This window comes from Oncorhynchus masou, chromosome 31 (assembly GCF_036934945.1).
Source record: "Oncorhynchus masou masou isolate Uvic2021 chromosome 31, UVic_Omas_1.1, whole genome shotgun sequence".
NCBI lineage: Eukaryota > Metazoa > Chordata > Actinopteri > Salmoniformes > Salmonidae > Oncorhynchus > Oncorhynchus masou.
In genome coordinates this window covers 39320633-39346552 of record NC_088242.1, presented here as the reverse complement: position 1 = coordinate 39346552, position 25920 = coordinate 39320633, and the positions used below count along the sequence as shown (strand labels likewise).

Sequence of the window (25920 nt, the reverse complement as noted above, 5' to 3'; positions counted from 1 at the left end):
ACTTAATGATGGTGTTGGAGTTGTTTGGCCACGCAGTCGTGGGTGAACAGAGAGTACAGGAGGGGACTAAGTACACACCCCTGAGGGGCTCAGTGTTTAGGATCAGCTTGGCAGACGTGTTGTTGCCTACCCTTACCACCTGGGGGCAGCCAGTCAGGAAGTCCAGGATCCAGTTGCAGAGGGAGGTGTTTAGTCCCAGGGTCCTTAGCTTAGTGATGAGCTTCTCGGGCACTATAGTGTTGAATGCTGAGCTGTAGTCAATGAACAGCATTCTCACATAGGTGTTTCTTTTGTCCAGGTGGGAAAGTGCAGTGTGATTGTGTCATTTGTGGATCTGTTGGGGCGGTATGTGAATTGGAGTAGGTCACAGGTATCTGGAAGGAGGCAGTTGATGTGAGGCATGACCAGGCTTTCAAAGCACTTCATGGCTACCAACGTCTTAGTGGTAAATAGATGGCGACGAATAATAAAGATGAGAACTTTCTTAGTAGATAGTGTGGTCTACAGCTTATCATTAGGTACTCTACCCCAGGCGAGCAATACCTCGAGACTTCTTTAATATTAGACATTGCACACCAGCTGTTACTGACAAAAATACACACACCCCATCCCTCATCTTTCCAGGCGTAGCTTCTCTGTTCTGCCGGTGCATTGAAAATCCCTACAGCTCTATATTATCTGTGTCGTCATTCAGCCACCACTCAGTGAAAGATAAGATATTGCAGTTTTTAATGTCCCGTTGGTAGGATAATCGTAATCATAGATCATCAATTTTATTTTCCAATGATTGCATGTTAGCAAGTAGAATTGATGGTAGTGTGAGTTTACTCATTCACCTATGGATTCTCAAATGGCAGCCCAAGCTCACTTGAGGTCAGTACAGAGAGTACGTTCACTCTGACATTTATATCTTCTGAGTAAGGAAGCAAGGGCAAAGCTTCTGATCAAAGGAATAACAGTCAGAGGAAAACATGTTGTGTTCAATTCAAGTTAAAATTCAAGTTACAATTAAAGAACTACCTGAATCAGCAGATGATAGTGTTGTGACTGAGTTTCTGGCTGAAGCTGGATGTAAGGTGGTGGGGAGATTGTTGAGGCACATGATAAGATACAAGGGTCAACTCACAAACTGCTCCTATGAAGATAGTTTTGTATATGTTGAAGCAGCACCCATCACTCCCATGACACAGTCTGTAAAGGTAGGCCCTCACTGGATCAAAGTATTTTATAATGGACAAGGCCCTGCGTGTAGACAGGACTGGCAGACACAATCTCACTCTAGAGGGGGACAGGAGATGGTAGAGTACAGTCCTACTACACTGGACAACATAAGGTGCATAGAGGAAACTTTTTCACACTGCAGGACAACAATCCAGTCCCCATGAGTAGGGCAGACGTATCCCAGCTGAAATGACAGAAAGTGAGACAGGTTGAAGAACAGAACTTCTCGACTCCCGAGGACAATGGTGGAGTAAATTAATTATTTGAGTTGGTATCTGGTGAGCCAGAGTCTACAGCAATGACCTCTCATTCCAAGAAAAAGAAGAAGAAGAAGAGGGAAGATGTTTAAAATGAAGTTGGGAAAGGAGCTACTGAGACCAGTGACAATCATAACCCAAAAACTCTGAGGATAATAAGGGACCCCGAAGGCGGTGCAACTCTCTGGGGAATACAATAGAAGGCAGCCAAACATCAATGCTGGCCTTCATTCAAACAATCTGGAATCAACAAATACCCAAGCAGCCCAGGGTAACACGCTCTCTGGAGTTAGGACACCTGCAGAAAAAATGGCTGATATGGAGGATGTAATTCTGGGAGAAGTGGCAAAGTCCCCCTAATTAGCTATCCAGACCCAAAATCATTGATGAATGGTGGAACATGCATGATTTGAAATAATCTATATTTGAGTAGCCTATTTTACCTGGTTCAGAGAAGGACATTCTGTGTATGTGAGCATAACCTCTGTCACTAACATGGCTTTTCAAGAGAATGAGCAATCTGCAGATAATCTAATTTTAATGCAAACTCTTGATACTTGTCCCAAACAAAATCCGCCTTCGAGACAGAAACTCAGTTCCCTTAACCCAGCTATTAGAAAACATTGTACTATGAACCTTTTTCAAACCGTTAATCAGGCTAACATACTCTGGGACCCTCGTTCCAAACCTAGAGAAATATTAGGAGGTCATCTGATAATTCATCAAATTATTTCTAATCTTGATTTCTTTCTGTTTCTTTGAAACATGGCTGAATAAATCCTCTCCTATTTCTGCCTTTACTGTCCCTGGATATCCCATATTCCAGAGGGAGAGGGCAGAGGGGGTTAGATTCGTTATGTACATGAACGATAACTTTAAATGCAAAATATGTAAACATACCAATGACCTTGGATGTATGGGGCTGAATGTCTTCCTCTCCCCTAATGTCTTAAACTGTTATTGGATTATATCGACCACCAACATCTGATATCTAATTTTTTCACCATGTTAATGCCATGCTTAAAGAATGTCATCATAAGAAGGAGCTCATCTTCATGGGCGATTTTCAATATAAACTGGAAAAACAAAACTTGCAGGAAAAAAATTAAATTACAGAGCATTTCAACCTGAGTCAAATAATACAAGGATCAACCAGAGTAACACAGACATCCCAGACTATAATTGATCTGGTGTTCACTAACAGACCTGATTAAATAACTACATCCATTAACTTACTAACTGGCATATCTGAAAATCCCGAAAAGTGATGAAGCTATGAGTCAAATTGACTGTACGCAATGAAGACCCAGAGTCTGGATACACAACATTTCTGTCAGCTATTGACAAAGTGGATACCTCTTTTACCAGGAAATTTCAACGTAAGCCAAGACGGAAAACCTCTCTACCATGGCTCAACAAGGACCTCTGGAGGCAGATCGGAGAACGGGAGTTTTCCTTGAAAAGGCACTGAAGTCTGGTAAGAATGATGACAGATGTATATTTAACATCACTGAGAACTACGGTGGCATATATATATATTTTTTAAGTCCTCAGTTCTTCCTGATCAATGAAGCAAAAGGAAATGGCAAAGGGATTTGGGAAAATCTCAACAAACTAGCAGGGAGAGGAGCTGAAAAGTCCAAAAAGCATCCTGAATTAAAGATGAATGGGATTCTAATTCAAGGCTCCAATTTCATATCCACAACCTTTAACAATGTTTTGTTGACTCTGTCAGGGAACTGGCTCAAAGATTTTCAACCAAGACCACAGTTCTCACTCCCATAGATAATAATAAACCAATATTCAGAATTCTTGAAATCTCAACATCAGCAGTGGACAGTATTATTAGCTTCTTCAGGAGCTCTAGAACAAACTATGTATTTGGTCTAGACACTGTATTCCTAAAGAAATACAAATATTATCTGATTGCCCCTATTGTACATACAGTTACTCTGTCCATCAAATATGGGTTCTTCCCCAATGCTTGGAAGTATGCTGCAGTGATACCCGTTTTAAAATCTGGCGACCCAACACTGGTGGAAAATGACCGACCTATAAGCATTCTTCCAGTGCTATCAAAAGGTAGCTGAAAGATGGGTGGCTGACTGATCACCTCATTCAGGGCAACTCCAGAACTAACCATTCTACACAAACAGCCAATTGCTATTTTCTGGAGTGCATTAAATCTAAACTGGACATAGGTGGTGAAGTGGGCACAGTCTTTTTGGATCTTAAAAAGGCCTTTGATGGTGTGAATCATGAGGTCCTTCTATCCAAACTATCCTCCCTTAATGTGTCCACTGATGCCACTAATTGGATGACAAACCGAAGTCAAAGGGTTCATCTGGGGGATACTCAGTTGGACTCTCTTTACTGAAACATTAGCATCCCACGAGGGTCCAACTTAGGCCCCCTTCTGTTTTACCATCTACAGTTGAAGTCAGAAGTTTACCTATACCTTTAAACTCAGTTTTTTCAAAATTCCTGACATTTAATCCCAGTAAAAATACCCCGTTCTAGGTCAGTTAGGATCACCACTTTATTTTAAGAATGTGAAATGTCAGAATAATAGTAGTGAGTGATTTATTACATTCCCAGTGGTCAGATGTTTACATGCACTCAATTAGTATTTGGTATCATTGCCTTTAAATTGTTTAACTTGGGTCAGATGTTTTGGGTAGCCTTCCACAAGCTTCCCACAATAAGTTGGGTGAATTTCGGCCCATTTCTCCTGACAGAGCTGGTGTAACTGAGACAGGTTTGTAGGCCTCCTTGCTCACACACACTTTTTCAGTTCTGCCCACACATTTTCTATAGGATTGAGGTCAGGGCTTTGTGATGGCAGCTCCAATACTTTGAATTTGTTGTCCTTAAGCCATTTGGCCACAACTTTGGAAGTATGCTTGTGATCATTGTCCATTTGGAAGACCAATTTACGACCAAGCTTTAACTTCCTGACTGATGTCTTGAGTAGTTTCTTCAATATATCCACATGATTTTCCTACCCCATGATGCCATCTATTTTGTGAAGTGCACCATTCCCTCCTGCAGCAAAGCACCCCCACAACATGATGCTGCCACCCCCGTGCTTCACGGTTGGAATGGTGTTCTTCAGCTTGCAAGCCTCCCCCTTTTTCCTCCAAACATAACAATGGTCATTATGGCCAAGCAGTTCTATTTTTGTTTCATCAGATCAGAGGACGTTTCTCCAAAAAGTATGATCTTTGTCACCATGTGCAGTTGCAAACCGTATTCTGGCTTTTTTTATGGCGGTTTTGGAGCAGTGGCTTCTTCCTTGCTGAGTGGCCTTTCAGGTCATGTCGATATAGGACTCGTTTTACTGTGGATTTAGATACTTTTGTACCTGTTTCCTCCAGCATCTTCACAAGGTCCTTTGCTGCTGTTCTGGGATTTATTTGCACTTTTTGCACCAAAGTACGTTCATCTCTAGGACACAGAACGCGTCTCCTTCCTGAGCGGAATGACGGCAGTGTGGTTCCATGGTGTTTATACTTGCGTACGATTGTTTGTACAGATGAACGTGGTACCTTCAGGCGTTTGTAAATTGCTCCCAAGAATGAACCAGACTTGTGGAGGTCTGCAATTTTTTTCTGAGGTCTTGGCTGATTTCTTTTGATTTTCCCATGATGTCAAGCAAAGAGGCACTGAGGTTGAAGGTAGGCCATGAAATTCATCCACAGGTACACCTCCAATTGACTCAAATGATGTCAATTAGCCTATCAGAAGCTTCTAAAGCCATGACATCATTTTCTGGCATTTTCCAAGCTGTTTAAAGGCACAGTCAACTTAGTGTATGTCAACTTCTGAGTCCCTGGAATTGTGATACAGTGAATTATCAGTGAAATAATCTGTCTGTAAACAGTTGTTGGAAAAATTACTTGTGTCATGCACAAAGTAGATGTCCTAACCAACTTGCCAAAACTATACATCATTAACAAGACATTTGTGGAGTGGTTGACTTTTTTATTGACTCCAACCAAAGTGTATGTAAACTTCCGACTTGAACTGTACGGTATATACAGCTAACATATACACTATACACATCTACACATGGATTTTGTGTTATAGAAATGTGTTGGTAGAGTAGTGGCCTGAGGGCGCACATTTAATGTGTAGTGAAATGTATTGTAACGTGCTTCCAAAGCAGCAGCTAATGGGGATCCATAATTAATACAAAACAAAACTATATACATTTGCTTTAATATTCATAAAATACCTCACCAACTAACTCTTTATCCAAAAAAATAGTATTTAAAAATAGTCAAAATAATGTGAGCGGACCAAGTAATTGGACGTCACTCTAAAGCGGGAAGGTGGAATAAACGAGTCAGGAGTAGGTTTTCTTGATTCAACACAGTTCTCTATTGAGGGCATTTGGTCAACACAAACACTCTCCAACATAATCAATGAAAATCTTCCAAGGAAAAACATACATCTTCTTCTCCAGATGAAACAGGAACACAATAGGATTATCTTTAAACTACAACAAAAAGTCACGGGATTGTCACCGTTTTAGTGGTTCTTCCTGGATAGCTCCTCTCTCTCGGTGGCCATCTTCCAGAGATAGTTTCCCCCCTTCTCTGCTGGTTCCATTCTCTCTCTTATAGGGGAAGGAGAGTATGTCATTAGTACCATCAGCTGTGCTTAATTGCCTCTGGTTACCTTGTCTCCCATGCCTTGTTGGGCTACTATCCGTGAGCCCAGCCTGCCCTCTGGTGGTCCTTCCACAATAATTATACCAATTCCAATTTGGGTTGTTTATGGAGTTGTGAAATTACCTGGGTCCATGTTTTCTACAAAGGATAGTAAACCCCTAATAGAGTTGTGAATTTTCTCTAGCTTGAGATGTTGCATAGCTACCTTTTATCCAATGGTTAAAAGTAGGAGGAAAACAATCCTTCCACTAAAATAGTAGAAAACGTCTAGCTAGAAGAGTAGTAAATGCCAGCATGTTGCCCATAGAATGGTTGAGGGGCCTCCTGTGGTGACACTCCGAATAATTTAATAAAGGCAGAAGGTTCTATAGAACTCTCCAGTATCTTTAGAGAACCGTCGTTCAGTGAGGAGATCCCTTTTTCAGACCAGATATGAAACACCCGGTCTATTAATGATGGAGAGAATGTATGGTTCTTTAATACTGGGGCAGAAGTTGAAAATTCACTGGGACCAAACGATGGCCTGAACTGTTTCCATATTTTTAGAGAATTTTTAACAATAGGGTTTTTAGTGTATTTGGAAACTAGTAATGTAAGTTTTGAGCAGAGGAAGACTGCTAAGGAGGTGGGGCCACAGGATGAGATCTCCAACGTCATCCATTTTGGGCCTGTAACATCAGGGATTTCTGTCATCCAATATAAAACTATTCTTATATTAGCTGCCCAGTAATAATATTGGAAGTTTGGAAGTGCTTGACCACCCTGGGGACGAGATCTCTGTACGTATCCAAGGGTTTTTCTTGTTCCAGATAAAAGCAGATATCAGTTTATCTATGGAGATAGGAATACATTGAAATAAGTATTACAATTTATGTAATATGTTCATTTTAACAGTACTAATTCTTCCACCCAAAGAAAGTAAATCCCAGCGTTCAAGATCCTGTTTCAGGCGGAGTATCAAGGGAGGGAAATTGGCTTTGTAGAGATCTTTTGAAATTGTGTGTGACCCAAATCCACAAATATTTACATTTCTGTGTCGTCACATGACTAAAAGAAGTTTGCATGGCAAAAGGATTAATAGGCATCAATTCATTTTTTTGTAGATTAACCTTATACCTGGATATTTTACCAAATGTCTTTAGTAGAACCATCCACATAGAGTGAAACTATATGCTCTATGCCCCCTCTTTGAATACCTTTGATAGTGATGTTATTACGTATTGCTATGGCTAAAGGCTCAATTGCGATTGCAAACAGCTGAGGGGATAGAAGACACCCCTGTCTTGGTCCATGTTGGAAACTAGGGAGGTCATTATTTGTGCGCACTGCAGCCATAGGGGAAGAGTGAAGGACTTTGAACCAGGACATAAAATTGGGACCAAATCCAAATAGTTTGAGAGTATAAAATAGATGATCCCACTCCTCCCGGTCAAATGTCTTCTCTGCATCAAGTGAAAACAATATCTCTGTCAGATGAAGAGGGATTATAACGTATATTGTAAAGACGTCTAATTTTGAAAAATAGAATGACGATATTTAAGATAATGGAGGGAAGGACTGACTCAAAACAGCAGGCAATCATCTTAGAAAGTATCCTTACATCGCAATTCAGTAAAGAAATTGGCCTATATGAACCACATTCAAGTTTTTTTCCCTTTTCAGAATAATTGAAATACATGCTTGTCTCATTGAGTAAAGAGTTTGAGGAGAATGATTCCTCAAATACGCAAAGCAAGAGAAGAGACAGTTGATCGGATAATTTTTTTGATATATTTTTTCTGGAATTCCATCGGGTCCAGGGGATTTGCCACACTGCATAGATTTAATTGCTAAAACAATCTATTCTACAGAGAACTGTTTTTCTAATTCAGCAGCTATCTCAGGTTCAACTGTAGGAATAACTAAGTTCTCAAAGAAGGTGTCGAGTAAGGTAGGATTACCAGCAGATTCTGAAGTGTATAATTGTGAGTAAAAGTTACGAAAGCATGAATCGACCTCTAAATCATCAATACATTTGTTACCCAGCTCGTCAGTTATCTCAGGTATGGTTTGATTTGCGGTTCTCTGGCGCAGCTGGTGTATTAAGTTTTTTTGCTCTGCAAGTGTGTGACGAAAAGCATTTTCATGCATAAACATTTTCAGTCATCAGCACATGCCAATTACAGTACAGTGAGGTCCAAAAGTATTTAGACAGTGACACATTTGTTTGTATCTTGGCTCTGTACTCCAGCAGATTTTTAATGATACAATGACTATGAAGTTAAACTGCAGATAGGGCTGTGGCGGTCACTAAATGTTGTCAGCCGGTGATTGTCAAGCTCTCGGTAATTGACCATTAATGAGCATAAACACATTTATCCTCTCCTGGCTTCCACACAACACTTCATCAGTCTCTCATTCATAATTTGATAATGCCTCAAATGTTCTGTTGGCATCCTCTTTGTGTGGCCCTAATGCCCCTAAAAAAATCCATGGCTTTTGGGGTCAGTGGTCTTTGTGCCCTTGGGCTAAATATAATAATTATAATTCCCTTCTTCCTGAGTGCTGCACCTCTTACTCACAAGACAGATACATCAAGGACGCAACTGTGCACGTCCTTATCCAATTCCGAGGTGCATATTGAAGATATTTGGAGAAGTCCACATTTACTTTTCGGCAGCCAACAAGATGACTAAGCCTAACAAACAGCAAAAGCACTATGTCAATATACTATCCCCCATAGTACAAAAGTTTACCTATTCTGTGCGAATAAATACAATTAAAATAAATATTCCAAATATAGTTTGGGACAGTTGTGGGATGTGGTAGATCCCAAATTAATTCAAGCACTAGCATCTTAATGTTCCATTAGCGGAAAACACCATTATCAAAAGTGACCACAAATGTGATTATGCATGTAATGCGTTTATTATAAATGTGCATTTTTATGGTGACAATCATCTTCCCCAAACCTGAATGTCACACGCTGCTTATGTATGCCAGTTAGGCTCTACACCCCATGTAATGCGGATTAATGAGGCTTAATTTTAATAAATTATTTGGCCACTATGGGCTAGGCTACATGATGTGTGCGACTATGATTAGAAAGAGTGCTGGGCATCATTCACAAGTGATAATATATAATTAATAAGTGATGGACTAATATTGTCACTCATCAAACTTTTCTTGATTTAATCTTGTCTTTACATATACTAAATAATATGTGTGAAATTTGTTTTGATTTTGAATGGACCATTATCATGCACATGTATCTAAACAGGCAGCGGGGGGAAAAAATACATTTCATCTATACACTTAAATAGCGAATGGAGGACGCTTTTCCCCGTGTCATTTTCATGCCAGTCAGGTAGGCTATATACTCCTGTTGTAAATATAAGCGATGTGCTTAATATTAGGAACGTTGAGAGATCAATAAAGTAGACCTAGCCTATAGATACAGGGGGGAGAACAAGTATTTGATACACTGCCGATTTTGCAGGTTTTCCTACTTACAAAGCATGTAGAGGTCTAATTTTTATCATAGGTCCACTTCAACTGTGAGAGACGGAATCTAAAACAAAAATCCAGAAAATCACATGGTATGATTTTTAAGTAATTAATTTGCGTTTTATTGCATGACATAAGTATTTGATCACCTACCAACCAGTAAGAATTCTGGCTCTCACAGACCTGTTAGTTTTTCTTTAAGAAGTTCCTGTTCTCCACTCATTACCTGTATTAACTGCACCTGTTTGAACTCGTTACCTGTATAAAAGAAACCTGTCCACACACTCAATCAAACAGACTCCAACCTCTCCACAATGGCCAAGATCAGGGAGCTGTTTAAGGACATCAGGGAGAAAATTGTAGACCTGCACAAGGCTGGGATGGGCCACAGGACAATAGGCAAGCAGCTTGGTGAGAAGGCAACAACTGTTGGCGCAATTATTAGAAAATGGAAGAAGTTCAAGATGACGGTCAATCACCCTCGGTCTGGGACTCCATGCAAGATCTCACCTCGTGGGGCATGAATGATTGTGAGGAAGGTGAGGGATCAGCCCAGAACTACACGGCAGGACCTGGTCAATGACCTGAAGAGAGCTGGGACCACAGTCTCAAATAAAACCATTAGTAACACACTACGCCGTCATGGATTAAAATCCTGCAGCGCACGCAAGGTCCCCCTGCTCAAGCCAGCGCATGTCCAGGCCCATCTGAAGTTTTCCAATGACCATCTGGATGATCCAGAGGAGGAATGTGAGAAGGTCATGGGGTCTGATGAGACAAAAATAGAGCTTTTCGGTCTAAACTCCACTCGCTGTGTTTGGAGGAAGAAGAAGGATGAGTACCACCCCAAGAACAACATCCCAACCGTGAAGCAGGAGATGGAAACATCATTCTTTGGGGATGCTTTTCTGCAAAGGGGACAGGACGACTGCACCATATTGAGGGGAGGATGGATGGGGCCATGTAGCGCAAGATCTTTATCAACAACCTCCTTCCCTCAGTAAGCGCCTTGAAGATGAGTCATGGCTGGGTCTTCCAGCATGACAACGACCCGAAACACACAGCCAGGGCAACTAAGGAGTGGCTCCGTAAGAAGCATCTCAAGGTCCTGGAGTGGCCTAGCCAGTCTCCAGACCTGAACCCTATAGAAAATCTTTGGAGGGAGCTGAAAGTCCGTATTGCCCAGCGACAGCCCCGAAACCTGAAGGATCTGGAGAAGGTCTGAATGGAGGAGTTGGCCAAATCCCTAATGCAGTGTGTGCAAACCTGGTCACAAACTACAGGAAACGTATGATCTCTGTAATTGCAAACAAAGGTTTCTGTACCAAATATTAAGTTCTGCTTTTCTGATATATCAAATACTTATGTCATGCAATAAATGCAAATGAATTACTTAATAGTCATACAATGTGATTTTCTGGATTTTTGTTTTAGATTACGTCTCTCACAGTTGAAGTGTACCAATGATAAAAATTACAGACCTCTACATGCTTTGTGGGTAGGAAAATCTGCAAAATCGGCAGTGTATCAAATACTTGTTCTCCCCACTGTAGCTGATGGGATCCTCCTCTTTTTACTGTAATAGAGGCCATCACTGTTTTCTCACGCAATTCCATAGCCTGTAGAAGTGTTAGATTAGATGTTAGATTACATTTTTATTGATGTCAGTGTGATTAGAGTGACAATCGAGTGCTGAGTACCAGGCAGTTAGCAAGTTTGGAAGGCTATCAGCCGCATCAGAGCTTGAAGAAGCCTAATTACCGGGACTAGACGGTCACATGGAATTTTTACGACCTTCATGACTCGTGACCACCGGTGTGGCGTTTAATTTGGTCACCATAACAGATCTAACTGCAGACTGTCAGTTTTATCGTGTATTTTCATGCATATCGGGTGAACTGTTTAGAAATCAGAGCAATTTTTGTACATATTTATGGCACCAAAAGAATTTGGGAAAATTCACTTATGTGTATTAAAGTAGGATTAAAGTAGGAAGTTTTCTATTTTGGTCCCATATTCCTTGCATTTGCAACTAACTTGTTTGATGCATTTGCTGTTTGTTTTGGTTGTTTCAGATTATTTTGTGTCCAATCGAAATTTATAGTAAATAATGTATTATAAACTGGGTGGTTCGAAGCCTGAATTATGATTTGGCAAACAGCGGTGGTATATCAGACTGTATACCATGGGTATGGCAAAACATGCATTTTTACTGCTCTAATTACGTTGGTAACCAGTTAATAAGGCACCTCGGGGGGTTTGTGGTATATTTATTTTATTTAACTTTTATATAACTAGGCAAGTCAGTTAAGAACAAATTCTTATTTACAATGACAGCCTACCAGGGAACAGTGCCTTGTTCAGAGACAGAACAACAGATTTTTTACTTTGTCAGCGTTTTGGATTCGATCCAGCCATCTTTCGGTTACTCGCCCAACGCTCTAACCATTAGGCTACCTGCCGCCCCTATATTGCCAATATACCACAGCTAGGGGCTGTATCCAGGCACTCCACATTGCGTCGTGTATAAGAACAGCCCTTAGCCGTGGTATATTTGCCATATACCACAAATCCCTGAGGTGCCTAATTGCTTCATTTTGTCATTTTGGAGTCACTGTTATTGTAAATTGCAATATCATATGTTTCTATGACTACAGATAATCCTGAATGAATTGTTAGTAATGACACAATACATTTACCATTCATTGGTAAATAATCAAAAAGTGCTGTAATTTCTAAACGCTTCATGTGATATGGATGGAAATGCCCTCAGTCTTCACTTTAACCTTATAGTCGTTGTATCATTGTTTATTCCTCACTGTATATAGCCAATACATTTTGTATTGCATATAAATATCATAGTGTAATGCACATAAGGTATAAATAAGAAAACATTGTTATAATGAACAGCTAGCTAGCGTGTGCTAGGGAAGATCTCAATTGCATTCTCCTCACGTCCTCTTTCCTCATTGCTTTCTCACAGCCCATTGGAGGGAAAGGTCAGAGGGGAAGGACCTCTGGCTTTCTCATCCAATGGGTTTTAAGAAGGAGATGAGGACGTGAGGAGTAGGGCTAGTACTAATAACTCCAGACCTGAAGAACTGCAGTATGTGCTTTTGTTCCAGCCCTTCACTAACACACTTGATTCAAACAATACTCAATGCAGACCAGGATGAGTTGAATCAGGTGTGTTAGTGCTAGGCTGGAACAAACCAGGGTTGGTACACTGCTGCAGACGGAATCTACAGAAGTCCTATGCTCTCCCACATCCTTCTCGTTCAAATCCCAGGACTAATTTGGTACATCTGGGGGAATGAGCCGGCAACCAGAGTGTAGCTGGCATCAGAATCTCTGGTGCCACCTACTGAAAAATAATTAGATGTCTATGTTTGTGCCCTTGAGGCACTTAACAACTAACCTGCTGCACGGACGCTCCTCTGTGGCTGAGCCTGTGCTGTTCCAGCGTCTCGTGTGTGTGTGTGCATGGGTTGGGAATTTAAGATAGGAAAACCTTTCGATAGACAATGAAGTTGTATGTTATGTTCTCCAGGCTCCCTGAATGCGCGGCACGGCGGCAGCAGCATGGAGGAGCGCTCACTGGAGAGCCAGTCGGGCCCGACGGTGGTGGACAGCTACCCCGAGGTGGACAAGGCCGTGCTTGTGGAGCGTATTGTGCGTCTGCAGAAGTCCCACGCCCGCAAGCAGGAGAAGATCGAGTTCATGGAGGACCACATCAAGCAGCTGGTGGAGGAGATCCGCAAGAAGACAAAGTGAGTGAGAGAAGTGTTAAAACTCCCAGCAGAAAGCACACATGTACAACTCCGATGGTTGTGGGTTCAATCCCTTATTTAGACTTTTTTTCCTTGCAGCAAAAGAGATGTTGGAGACGGATAAGGATTTGTTTTACTGGCAGGTGTTGGCTTGCCATTGGATTTGAGTTTTTTTGTTCTACAAAACTGTTTAGTCTACTTGCGCTGTTGGTATGGTTTGTGTTTTGCCACACTAGATGCTTGGGAAAGTATGGCTATAACAGGTAATAAAAGCAGCCTAGAAAAACATGAAGACTTGGTCAAATAGGAAGCTAATGGCAAGCAGAAACATAGCAAAACATGATGCTAATGGTTCGAAAATTCAGCAAACTAATGCTAATGTAAGGGTTAGCAGAGGTCTAACCAAAGTGTATGCTAATGACGAGCAGAGTCTCTACCATGGGAGCTAATAACTTTCATTTAGCCTTAACCTGGCTTTAGCCTCTGCTAACTCACTCTGCTCTTACAAACTTCCTTTTTAGAGTGCTTGGTGGATTCTTGAAGGCTGTATTTGAGTGATTTTTGGCAGGGGATTGGCACGTCATCTTTTATCAATGTTTTGTCAGCCAGTAAGCATTTCACTCGTTCTCTCTCTCTCTCTCACAAACACACATACACTTGTCCATCCCCTCTTCTGACAGACAAGACTATCGGATATTTATAGCTGCTCGGTCCATGGTGCGTGAGTGTCGATCACTAACGATGGCAAATCCATATTCATGCCCACCTCCAAAGCCAAACAGACAGTATGGAACACATCACAAGCTAGGGGGACACGCTACTCCTTACCATGTTTAATCACATTAAACACTTTATCAGCAGCCAGACTATTGAGTGATAGCTGGAGAAAAGAGTTAGGGTTATGCAATCATTTTTTTAGGGACACAATTTTCTGTCAATTTTGCTGTTGACCAACTGTTTTAGTATCTAGTGAAGAGCTCTAATTTGTCTACACCCATTCAGCATCATTTACACCTTCTTAAGCTTTAGCCCCGCCCATCTTGTTTCGCTCTCGGAGCGTTCAGAGCGCACACTCTGGCCAATGATTTGTTTACCTCTGTATAACATGAAAACATCCTAACCAGCTCTGCTGGTAACAATTTCATTGCGCTTTTTTGCCAACGTTTACTGACACCGGCCATATTCACCGGGTGTTGTAACACTTGTAGCTAGCTAGATAGATGTGTAGCTAGCTAGCTAGGGAAACAATGAACCTAGCTATGTAAACAACTTGTAAGATCACACATGTCACGTAACGTTAGCTAATGAGCAGGCCAGCTAACGTTAGGTAATTAAACAACAATGAACATAGTGCCAAATCATGTCATCCCCTACCCTGCATGAATCTGCTGGGAGCTAACATTAAGCTCTAACTAGCAAAGCAAACAGCTCTGGGATATAAATAATAGTGTCAGCTAGGGAGCCAGCCAGCTAATGTTAGCTAGTTAGCTAACAGTACACTTTAGCTTGAAATGAAACCATTTTCTGTCAAAATTAGAAATGTGTAATATCTGAAAGGTAGCTAGCTAACGCTAGTCTATCTTAACCGTATACATCCTCATATGCATGATGGACGCGTCTCCCTGTCACGAATGCCATGCCATAGTTGCCCTTAGTTTGAAGATGTAATCTGGAGACAGGTGTTTTGGAGCTGATGCTAAGAAAATGAAGAAGTGAAACATTGAAGCATTATAGCCTACACACGCACACACGCACGCACGCACACACACACATACTGATTAGATGGGTGATTTTGATTAATAGGGTCTTGGCAACCCTCTCTCCTGTGGTGACCTGCTTAATTAACTCTTATGTGCACAACTACTGCCATTAGGGCTCTGATTGAATGTGCCCAACAGTTTAAAATGGCAGCCCTGTGGGTATTGAGTGTGGATGGCAGTCACCTGAAATGGTAGTCTAATGTGCGCAACTGACTGGACTATTGTTTCTCTGTCCCCTACAGGATCATCCAGAGCTATGTGCTGAGAGAGGAGTCGGGCGCCCTCTCTTCAGAGGCCTCAGACTTTAACAAAGCCCAATTTGGCAGGCGGGGGGGCATTATGGCCTCCCTATACACCTCCCACCCGGCTGACAGCGGCCTGACCCTTGACCTCTCGCTGGAGATCAACAGGAAGCTGCAGGCCGTGCTGGAGGACACGCTGCTCAAGAACATCACACTCAAGGTGGGTCCCCCAAACACACTGTCTCACCTTGTGTTGCTGGGAATAAAAGCCCCAGAGTTTAGTTTATTAAGCTATACAATTAACTTCTGCTCACACTACATACCCCTGCACTATCAGTCAGTAACCATGTTTCTATCCAACCATTTTATGCAGATGAATTAACTGACACATAAAAGAACAGGCATGATGCAAACTAGAAAAATGTACATTACATTTTTTTTGTCTGGAATAAAGATGAAGCAACAAATTGCAGTGGAAACACTTTTATGCACACACAAGGCCGGCCCGCTCATTAAGCAGATTGGGTGGCCACCAATGGTGGCAGATTGACGAGGGTGGCATTTTCTGAGCTTAACTGACCAAGACGCAACTCCAACACATAAAACCTCACATAATTATGTCTAAAAACAACCTACAATTTCTCTCAACCACTGGCATATTGGCTTTTTAGCTGAGCGCTGATGTCGCCATGTGACCACCTTGTAAAAGGCAGGGACGCAAAATATTTATTTTGTACGTTCCCAGCGCGCCTCTCCAGGGTGCTGTTGGAGAGCCACATCGCTGCGGGCTCCAACATTTTGTCCGCAAAAATTATTTAGCAGATGGTAGAAAGAGTATGTGGCCTTTTCTGTAGCCTCCAGGCTGGAGATAAAATGTATGACAATGTAATGAGGCTGAAACCTTTTAGATCTTGCAGGTTTCTCCGATCAAATAGCCTAATCTAAATAAAAAATTTGCTTACATGTTAACAAACACTGTATCCTAAAAACAGGACATGTCAAGGTAAAATGGACAATATGGAATGGACAATCAGGCTGCTCACAACTGCTGTCCAGAAATGTCATCCTGTGGACTAAATTGTTTCAAGTTTGTATCCGTCAATTTTTTAGGTGCTGATCATAGTGAATAAAATATAATATTTCTGCATTTCCCGCTATGTAAACGCATTGCAAATAGGCTCATGATAACTCCTCCTGATAAAGTTGTGTAGCTGATATTCAGATCTTAAATACCCAAATTGAGTAGTCATAGGAATCAGGACTAATAAAGCCAATGCAACCCGACTGTTTTACAAACAGTGGGCCTACCACACATATGGGCGTTCATAAAATGTCATAGCGGGCCGACATGGTAGGCAATACCCCAGTAAGCATGGACCAACGCCAACGCCTTTTGGATGTCTTTTTCTGGTCCTGTCCAGACCAGCTGTCTTTTAAAAAAATTTTTTTTTTTTTACAAACGGTAGGCCTAACTCATAAATGGGCATTCCTAAAATGTAACTTCAGGCCACACTGTAGGCTATACCTCTGTCAGCACAGGCCGACGCTGACATCTTTTGGACGTCTTTTTTTTTGGTGCAGTCCAGATCGGCGTTGGTTTACATGTCCGGTTTTTGGTCAACGTCTGGAAAAAAAAATATTTTCAATGTCTGGAAAATACGTCTTTTCAACTTTCATTCAGAGCCTAAATTGAAATGAACTTCAACGTCTGGAAAATAAAATATTTCAATGTAATGTTTTGCTCACTGGGATTATTCTAGTTAGTTGGCATGACCAACGGTGCAGTTTTTAGCAAATTTCCTGCAATAGTACACATTTTGTCATGGCTGTCATGAACATTATAACAAAATCAATGACGTTTGGAATTTTTATTTTGGTGATAGTACTCAAAGATTACTTATTAAAAAATATATTGCTCCTTTCTACATACTTTGTCTGGTTTTAGATGTTTAAGTTTACACTGAAAACCTTTTTATCATAGCTGTAATGCAAAAATGGGGAATTCAAGTGGAAACACAGGCTGTAATGTAGCAATGGTTTTTAGGAGACTGCTCTGATATGTTGAATCTAGCAATATGATCTTGACATTTCCAAGGATCTGGCGAATAAGGCCAAGATAGCCATTAGAAAGTTTTCAATGATTTACTTCTTCCTCTTAAATCTTTTTTTATTATATGGTTTTCAATGACGGACTGGGGACTCATTGTTTAGTATGGCATTGGCCAAGGTACAGAGTGAGGACAATGACATTCTTGTGAGCAAAATTACGTTGAAAATACATATTTTATGGACATTGATGTCACATTCACTTTTGGTTCTAAGTGGAAGATTAAAATAAGTGTTTTACGGATGTTGAAAATACATATTTTACGGATGTGGAAAATACTTATTTTACGGACATTGAAAATAGGTCTTTCACGGATGTTGAACATGCGTATTTTACGGATGTTGAACATGCGTATTTTACGGATGTTGAACATGCGTATTTTACGGATGTTGAACATGCGTATTTTACGGATGTTGAACATGCGTATTTTACGGATGTTGAACATGCGTATTTTACGGATGTTGAACATGCGTATTTTAAGGATGTTGAACATGCGTATTTTACGGATGTTGAACATGCGTATTTTACGGATGTTGAACATGCGTATTTTACGGATGTTGAACATGCGTATTTTACGGATGTTGAACATGCGTATTTTACGGATGTTGAACATGCGTATTTTACGGATGTTGAACATGCGTATTTCACGGATGTTGAACATGCGTATTTTACGGACATTGAAAATAGGTCTTTCACGATTGTTGAGAATGTTTTTTTAGGGTCATTGTTTCTATTGGCAAATTTCAACCGTACATCATTTCACTTTTCTATCTATATGTCAACAAATATTGTCACAATTAAAAGTTGTTACATAGAATAAAGGATAATGGATCAAAATGAAGATTACAGTATGGAATATGTATTATTACTCCCATTGTGTTAACCAAGAGCTTTGAAACTGGCAGTGACCATATTCAAAGTTTCCTAACACAAACCAACAGAACCTTTCAACTACAATGACATTCTCAGTAAGGGTTACAGAAACATTTTTTACAGTGGTTGCTCAACTAAAAGTGTTGAGACTTAATAATTAATTTAATATGGAATTTGTATTTTAGTACAGTACCCTGTGTCACTGCTTCATTGCTCCAGGCCAGTGCAGGGGGTAGTTAGAGCACTAATTATGCTTTTGGGTCCCAAGGCGCTAATGTGTCACTAACTGACAATGAATGGGCAACATAAACCAAATAGAAACTAATAATTGTGCACAACTTCAAAATTGAATTTCAATGACCTGAATGATGAGGATAAAGAAGGTGATTGAATTTAGAACAATTGTGTAAGAATTGCTATTCCCCTGTACAGCACGCACACCCAGAAAAATACACCTATTTTTGTGTTATTACTCGCCAGTATTACTTACTAAAACTGTTGTTACAGTAAGGTTTTTATTCTAAGAGAAATAAACTTTTTAATTATATTGACCTTCCGACCAGTCTCGTTGTACAGCGCCATTATGGGCTATTAGCAGGACAATAGACTCTTACCAACACCTCTCTGTATTTTGATACTTTGTGCAAGGCAATTGATTAGCATTAAAAACTAAAACCGGGAGACCAATGTGGCGACGTACATTTGGCCCAGTGTCATCCGGTTTAGGGGAGGTCTTTGAAAACGAAATCTTCTCCAAAATATCATTTTATTTTTTTAAACAAACAATTTAGAATCCTCCAATTCCTCTAAATGTATTTGTTGGTTGCGAGCCATATAGATTGCAAAATAGTTGGGAAGAGAATTTTGATGTTCGATGGCACATGGTTTATGAATTGACATGCAATTTTCCGTTCCTCCTGAACAATAGTGTAAGAATTGCTATTCCTCTGTCCTGCACGCGCACCCGGAATAATACATTTTTTTTTGTTACTACATGTCAGTATTGCTTACTAAAAGGGTTGTTACACTAAGGTTTTTAGTCTAAGAGAATATAAGCAAGTGATGTCTGCTAAAAAGCTGATGGTGCAGTCATATAGCCTCGGCACCTACATAAAGCTGAGTGACTCACTCATTCATGGCTTTTGGTCAAAATAAATAAGTACCAACATTCTTTCTGATATTCTTTAATAAATAAATGTGTTGGTTATCCTGACCTGGACACCATGTATTATAGTCTGTAAAAGGAAACATATTTCCACCATCTCTCGTGATCCATAAGGAATGAATATGGGAATAAATATAACTGAATGACAGAAATATTGGAACAAAATAGGCTAATGAAGGGGAACAAATTGTTGCTTACTGGAAAATACTCTTTCAAAATTTATGGAAGAGGCAAGTGGAAGGGGGAAAAGACAGCATTCAGAGGTCAAGACATCGCTGCTCTAAAACAAGCATGGGGACTGGTCTTGATAAATCAATTAGATTTTTATTTTCACTGAATCTCCGTTTGGGTATTGGTTAGACTACAATTAGGGTGTGGAAATGTTTGGGTTATTTTTCTCTTAGTGTAGTACTGTAGCCTACTCCCTACCGGTCATGTTGTACAGTGCCATTATGGGATGTGAGCAGGACAATAGACTCTTGCAAAGGAGGAGGGTAGGGGGAGAATTCTATCGTCAAATGTATTCTTTAGTTAGGTTTGCTGTATCACAATAGGCCCAGCGCCGTCCAGGTTTGACCGATGTAGGCCGCCATTGTAAATAAGAATTTGTTCTTAACTGACTTGCCTAGTTAAATAAAGGTCACGTTGTACAGCGCCATATTTTCCTAACGGAAACTCTGAGGGTTTTGTTTTTCATGGAATGGAAACTCCATAATATTATTCAAATTAATTCAGCTTTCTTAAAGTCAAGTCCCATTCTAAATAACAAACTGGCTTTATTTACAAATTTGTCTCACCTCGTGTTCAAGAATCGCCTTTTTTTCGCTCACTTTCGGTTATTTGAAACCAAAAATATCATTATTTTTTTAAATAAACCATAGAAAGTTGGTTGCAATTTCAGTTTAATCCACCAGAATAGACAGAACAAATAATACAACAAATATTATGGTTAAACTCAATATGCAAATTGTTTACTTTTTTTAATCAATTGAAACCTTTAACAAGTGAGAAAGTATTATTAACCTTGTTTTTAACAAGCATAGCAGGCAGGGAATTCTGCAAACAACGTTTCTAGGAAGGGCTATTAGTAGGAAAATATATATTGGTTATATTGTGTGCAGTGGTCTAAGGCACTGCATCTCAGTGCATGAGGCATCACTAGCATCACCAGTCCCTGGTTCGAATCCAGGCTGTATCACATCCGACAACGATAGGGAGTCCCATAGGGCTGCACACAATTGGCCCAGCATCATTTGGGTTAGGGGAGGGTTTGGCCGGCCGGGATGTCCTTATAGACATGGCGGGCTTTTGGTTTCTCTCCCTCTAAAAATAGAGAGAAATATAATTTTGGCCTTTATGCAGATTACAAATGCTCACTTTTGGTTATTTGAAAATGAAATAATCTCCAAAATATAGCTATTTTTTAAACAAAGCAATTATTATTATTTCATTTAGAATTATATAAAAGTCCCTTAGATATTCTCACACATCAGATTTGCCCTAACGAAAAATGCCCCTTTAGATATTAATTTAGAATCCTCCAATCCTCTAAATGTAATTATTGGCAGAGAGTCACGTCATGGAAAAAAATAATTGTAGATATGCTGTAGGCCTACCGTAGGCAACATGAGTCTCTCTAGTGTTGAGTAATGTGCTGTTAAAAGTGGTGTATGTCTTATTTATTTTAAAAGCATATTGAAGTTAGAAGCAATAGGATTTGAAGCAATAGCCTACCTGCGTGTGGTCAACTGTTTCAGCATTGTTTTGCACTGCTCTGAGACAAGCATGGGGGGACTGGTTTTAGTAAATCAATGAGATATTTATTTTCACTTAATCTCTGTTTGGGATTTGGTTTGACTATAATTAGGGTGTGGAAATGTTATGCTCTTAGTATGTAACCTACTCCTGACCGTCACGTTGTACAGGACCATATTTTCCTAATGGAAACCAAGGGTTTCGCTTTTCGTTTTTCTTGGAATAAAAACACTATAATGTTAATCAATTAATTAGGCCACATTTCTTCAAATCAATCCCATATACTATGTTCTTATAAAAAAGGGTTTTAAATTCTCTAGTACAGCCAATATTGAAGACTATCAAATGCTTCTTAAAGATGCCCTATGGTGGTCAAACTAGCAATAATTAGCATTAATGGCAACAATGGCTGACAATTAAATAAACCGGACCAAATCTGAACCAATCATAGACATCTGTTTCACAAAATGTACAGTAGAGTTCAGTAGAGCACAGTAAAACAGTATTGATGTCTATGTTTGGGTTAAATCAAGGCCAGTTCGGACCTGACCAAAAATCTACGTCTGTCGACGTTGAATTCAAGGCCAGAGCAGACAAACCAAATTTCAACCACTATTAACGTCCATGAATGTCCTGCGTTGGTCATTGCTCACTGGGATATTGCTATGGAAAGCCACTAATTATGGCAGCTGGCTTCACAGATATCACAACCGGCCGTGATCTGGAGTCCCATAGGGCGGCGTACAATTGGCCCAGCGTCTTCCGGATTAGGGGAGGGTTTTGCCGGGGTAAGCCGTCATTGTAAATAAGAATGTGTTCTTAAACTGACTTGCCTAGTTAAATAAATAAATACAAGTAAGAAACAGTAACTGTGTAACAGCGCTGGTTTGGTGAACTAAAATCGCATTATGAGTTAACTTGACTGAAACCCAAAATCCCATGTTAGCTCCCAGAACAAATTCCCAATTATTTGACCAGCAGAGCATTGCCCATGGTAGAAGGATTAGTCTACTGGGGTGATCAGGCAATCAGTCTCTGAGGAAAGCACCAAGACGATACACATCCATCCCTGCTGCAAGCATCTTACTCTTTTTCACTGTTTTTCTCTCTCCTCTCTAGTTCTTTCTTCTGTGCATCTTTTTCACCATCTTGTTCCCTCTCTCTGTCTTGTACTATCTCTCTCTGTCCTCATTCTCATCTTCCATTTCTCCAGTCTTCTAACTTTGATGACCTAGAAATGTGCAAGGCGAAGGACTCCAAATGGGAAACGATGTAGTCCAGCTCAGAATATTTCACTGTTGAATGGGTTGCCTGACAACAAATATTATGGTTAAACTCAATATGCAATATATCTCTCTGTGTCTCTCTATCTCCATCTGTAGGAAAATCTTCAGACGTTAGGGGCGGAGATTGAGCGACTTATCAAACAGCAACGATAGCTGGAGGACATTGCTCAGAGGAAGTTTCGCATGCTAGACGACAGTATCTGAAGGAAATTATAGAGGACCAAGTGAAGAGGGAATGTTGAAGACCCCACCAACTAACTATCTTGTGCCACATCAAGAATTTAACTGAGACACACACATGCGAACACACACACGCACACACATGCACACACGCAGTGTAAAGGAGAAATTTGAATGTTGAACACCAGTCACCTGTTCTTTTTGATAACCCCCATGTTCTCAACTCTTCTCTCCAATGGGATACTCAGATCCTCTGACCAATGGATTGCCCTACTATTCCCCCCCCGCCCGCATAATCTAATACTCTTTCCAGGGATGCCAAGGATAGCTTTATTTATGAATGAATTGAAAGGATTATGTTGGTTAGCATTTTCTGAAGCCAGTTGCTAATGCAGGTCTGTGTGCATGCCAATCCTTATTACTCTCCCAAAAAAGTGTTTGTGCCAATTTGCTGAATATATTTTTGAATTGCCGCTGTGACCCCTAACGCATACAATAGTACTCTCACTGTGAACCAGTAACTAAAGACTACTAATGCACTCAACCCACAACCCTTCAGACATTTGTCCACCAGGCTCCACTTTCCTTTCTCACCGTAGCCCAACAAAGCACTTAAGGCAAAAATGATACTTGAGATGATCATTCATAACTTGTATTTGTATGAATATCTCCCATTGACATCAAATGTTCGATTTATGACAAAGTATCTGGAGTCACGATTCGCTAGTTGGCCTACATTCTGCAAACACCAATATCAAAGAAGAACTCCTGGCTTGACCCCAAATGTCCTACTATGAAGTTGTATAAATAATAATGAGTTCAGCTGGATAATCTAGGGCTGGTCTTTAGTTGTTAATTTAATGTGATTTATTTATTTCTGTCGGTTTTGATTGGCATTTAATGTTTTCTTTACTTTTCTTAAGTTTAAAATCAAGTCCATTGCTCTCTCCTTTTTGTTCTTCATTTTGTCCATTCACTGAAGGAAATCTTTTATTATATTATTTTATATTCAATTGTTTGTTTCCATCCTTTCTCACACACTCCCTTGTTTTTACTGTCATTAATTTGTAGGACAAAGCATTGTAGCCCCCGCCCCCCCATTTGCTTCTTCACCAGTATGTTCTTCAGCTGTCATAGTGAGGGTCACCTGGCCGAGCTAGAGGTGTATGGTCCCAGGGATGGTTGTAAACAACACTTACATTTTAAAGGTAGCCCGACCACTCGCAGAGGAGCTGACATGCACCTGCAACACACTGTCTTCTGGCAAGGACATGATAAAGAGTGACTTTTCCTCAGCCACGGCTGCCTATGCTACAACCAACACACCACACACACACAGAAGTAATGGAGAATTCTGATGTAGACTAGCTCCTAAGCTGCAGTCTTTGGTTGTAGTTATTTTCCCCCATTTGTTTTTTTGTCACCTATGTGTAACTATTTCGACTATAGTGTAAAGGAGGCCCCTCTTGACTCCTCTGGGATTTTAGTGTTTCTCCCACCATTGTTTAGGTGGGATGCCTTCTCCCCCAAACAAGTCTACTTGGCCCCCCGCTATTGAACAATCACAGGATCGATTTGTGTAATGTGATGTTTACGGCTTGCTGGTTTGAGGGCTTCCCGCCTAGGGGATAAAAATCTAGGGGAAACACTACTGTTCTTTTTGCACCCTTTCAACTTGGCAAACCTAAAACACAGGATTCCCAGCCTGGCTCTCTACTCCGCAACAGTGCGTAGAGAACATGCAGCGTGGGCAAATTAGTCAATCGATTTTTCAGGAGCAGCTTGAGAGAATATTCAAGAAGGAATTCATCTGAATAAATACATTAACATAATGAAATGGCTGGCGGACATCTCGTTATTATGCACTGAGTTACCCAAATACCCCAGAAGCAGAGCTATATACACTATGGGTACACTACAGTTTATCATTGATCAGCAAACTGTTGATATGGCTTAAAGATTAACGTTGTAGAGTATCTTCAACCAATGAAGACTTTCACCAATCAATGATTTTTGTAACTTATGTTACAAAGGCAACAATTATTGTTCATTTGACACGAAATAATTTGCCTGAATCGTTTCATTACTGTTTAATTTGATTGTCAAATGAACAACATACTATATATCTTGGTAAGACAAATGTAGTGACTGTGGATAATGTGGTACTCTTATGGTTAAAGAAATGTGTCCTCCATGACAACAAAACCATTGGAAGCATAACTCTAGTACCCGTTTCACACTACTAAGCCATGCACTGGCCTGGTTCCGCATCCACCATAGTTGCTGGAACCTTAACTTTAAAAGTACCATTTGAATTGTGAAAAGGGTCAAGCACTCCCATGTGTGGTCCAACCTAGGCCTACATTCTCACAACATGAAAACATTGGAGCAATGTTAAATGAATATGTTATTTGCCTGGGAGACCAGTCCACAAAGAGAGAGAGTGGCAAATTTGTCTCCCGTAACAGTGAAATTAGCAATATGGACAGATGTTGTGAGTGTAAAATTATGACTGACTATAGCGAGATGTTGGTATTTTCTGTTGATTGTCTTGGTGTTGTTCAATGTGCTCTGTTTGATTGAATATTCAAACTGTGATTATTATACATTTGTAGATATGATCTTCTGTAAAATGGTCAAATGTTTTTAATATTCCAGATCCAATATGTATATATGGTGTTTACAGGGAATAAAAGAGATGAATCTCTGTTTCTCTTCATTATTGTCTTGTTTGTATTGTCCCTTACACAGAAAGCAAAAAGAAAGTGAATTAATGTACAGCCCAGAGGAAATTGTCTTTGTAAGCATCACTAGAAACCTGTAACAACATATTAATACAAAGAAAGTTAAGTGAAATATTAGCTTTCGTCAGAATCCCCCCCAAAAAACAGGAAATCCAAAAGCTAATTTACCCTATGCACTAACAAGGCTTTTCAGCATAAGCAGCTTGCCTACTGCTAGGGTAATGTAGTTCAATGAGTTTCAACTTTTCAGGGTTTTTCTTTATTTGACTATTTTCTACATTGTAGAAAAATAGTGGAGACATAAACTATGAAATAACACACGTGTTGTGTCTTTACTATCATTAAATTGAAGACTTCATTTTTATGAAAAATTCTCTGTAATTAGTATTACGCGATCA

At 40.1% G+C, this 25920-nt stretch overlaps 1 protein-coding gene across 2 annotated transcripts in view; it reads left to right on the top strand.

Annotated features, from left to right (window-relative positions):
- The window catches only part of ccdc186 (coiled-coil domain-containing protein 186), a 105240-nt gene extending 79743 nt beyond the window's left edge, over positions 1 to 25497 (top strand). The window contains exons 14-16 of one of the 2 annotated variants that reach the window (XM_064950949.1): positions 13191 to 13410; positions 15413 to 15632; positions 22695 to 25497. In XM_064950949.1, the coding sequence (XP_064807021.1) occupies positions 13191 to 13410; positions 15413 to 15632; positions 22695 to 22751 (497 nt within the window). In that variant the 3' untranslated portion in view covers positions 22752 to 25497. Of the gene's footprint in view, positions 1 to 2846; positions 2956 to 13190; positions 13411 to 15412; positions 15633 to 22694 lie in introns of those variants that run through there. The other variant, XM_064950950.1, reaches the window with a different exon arrangement.
- The last annotated feature ends 423 nt before the right edge of the window (positions 25498 to 25920 follow it).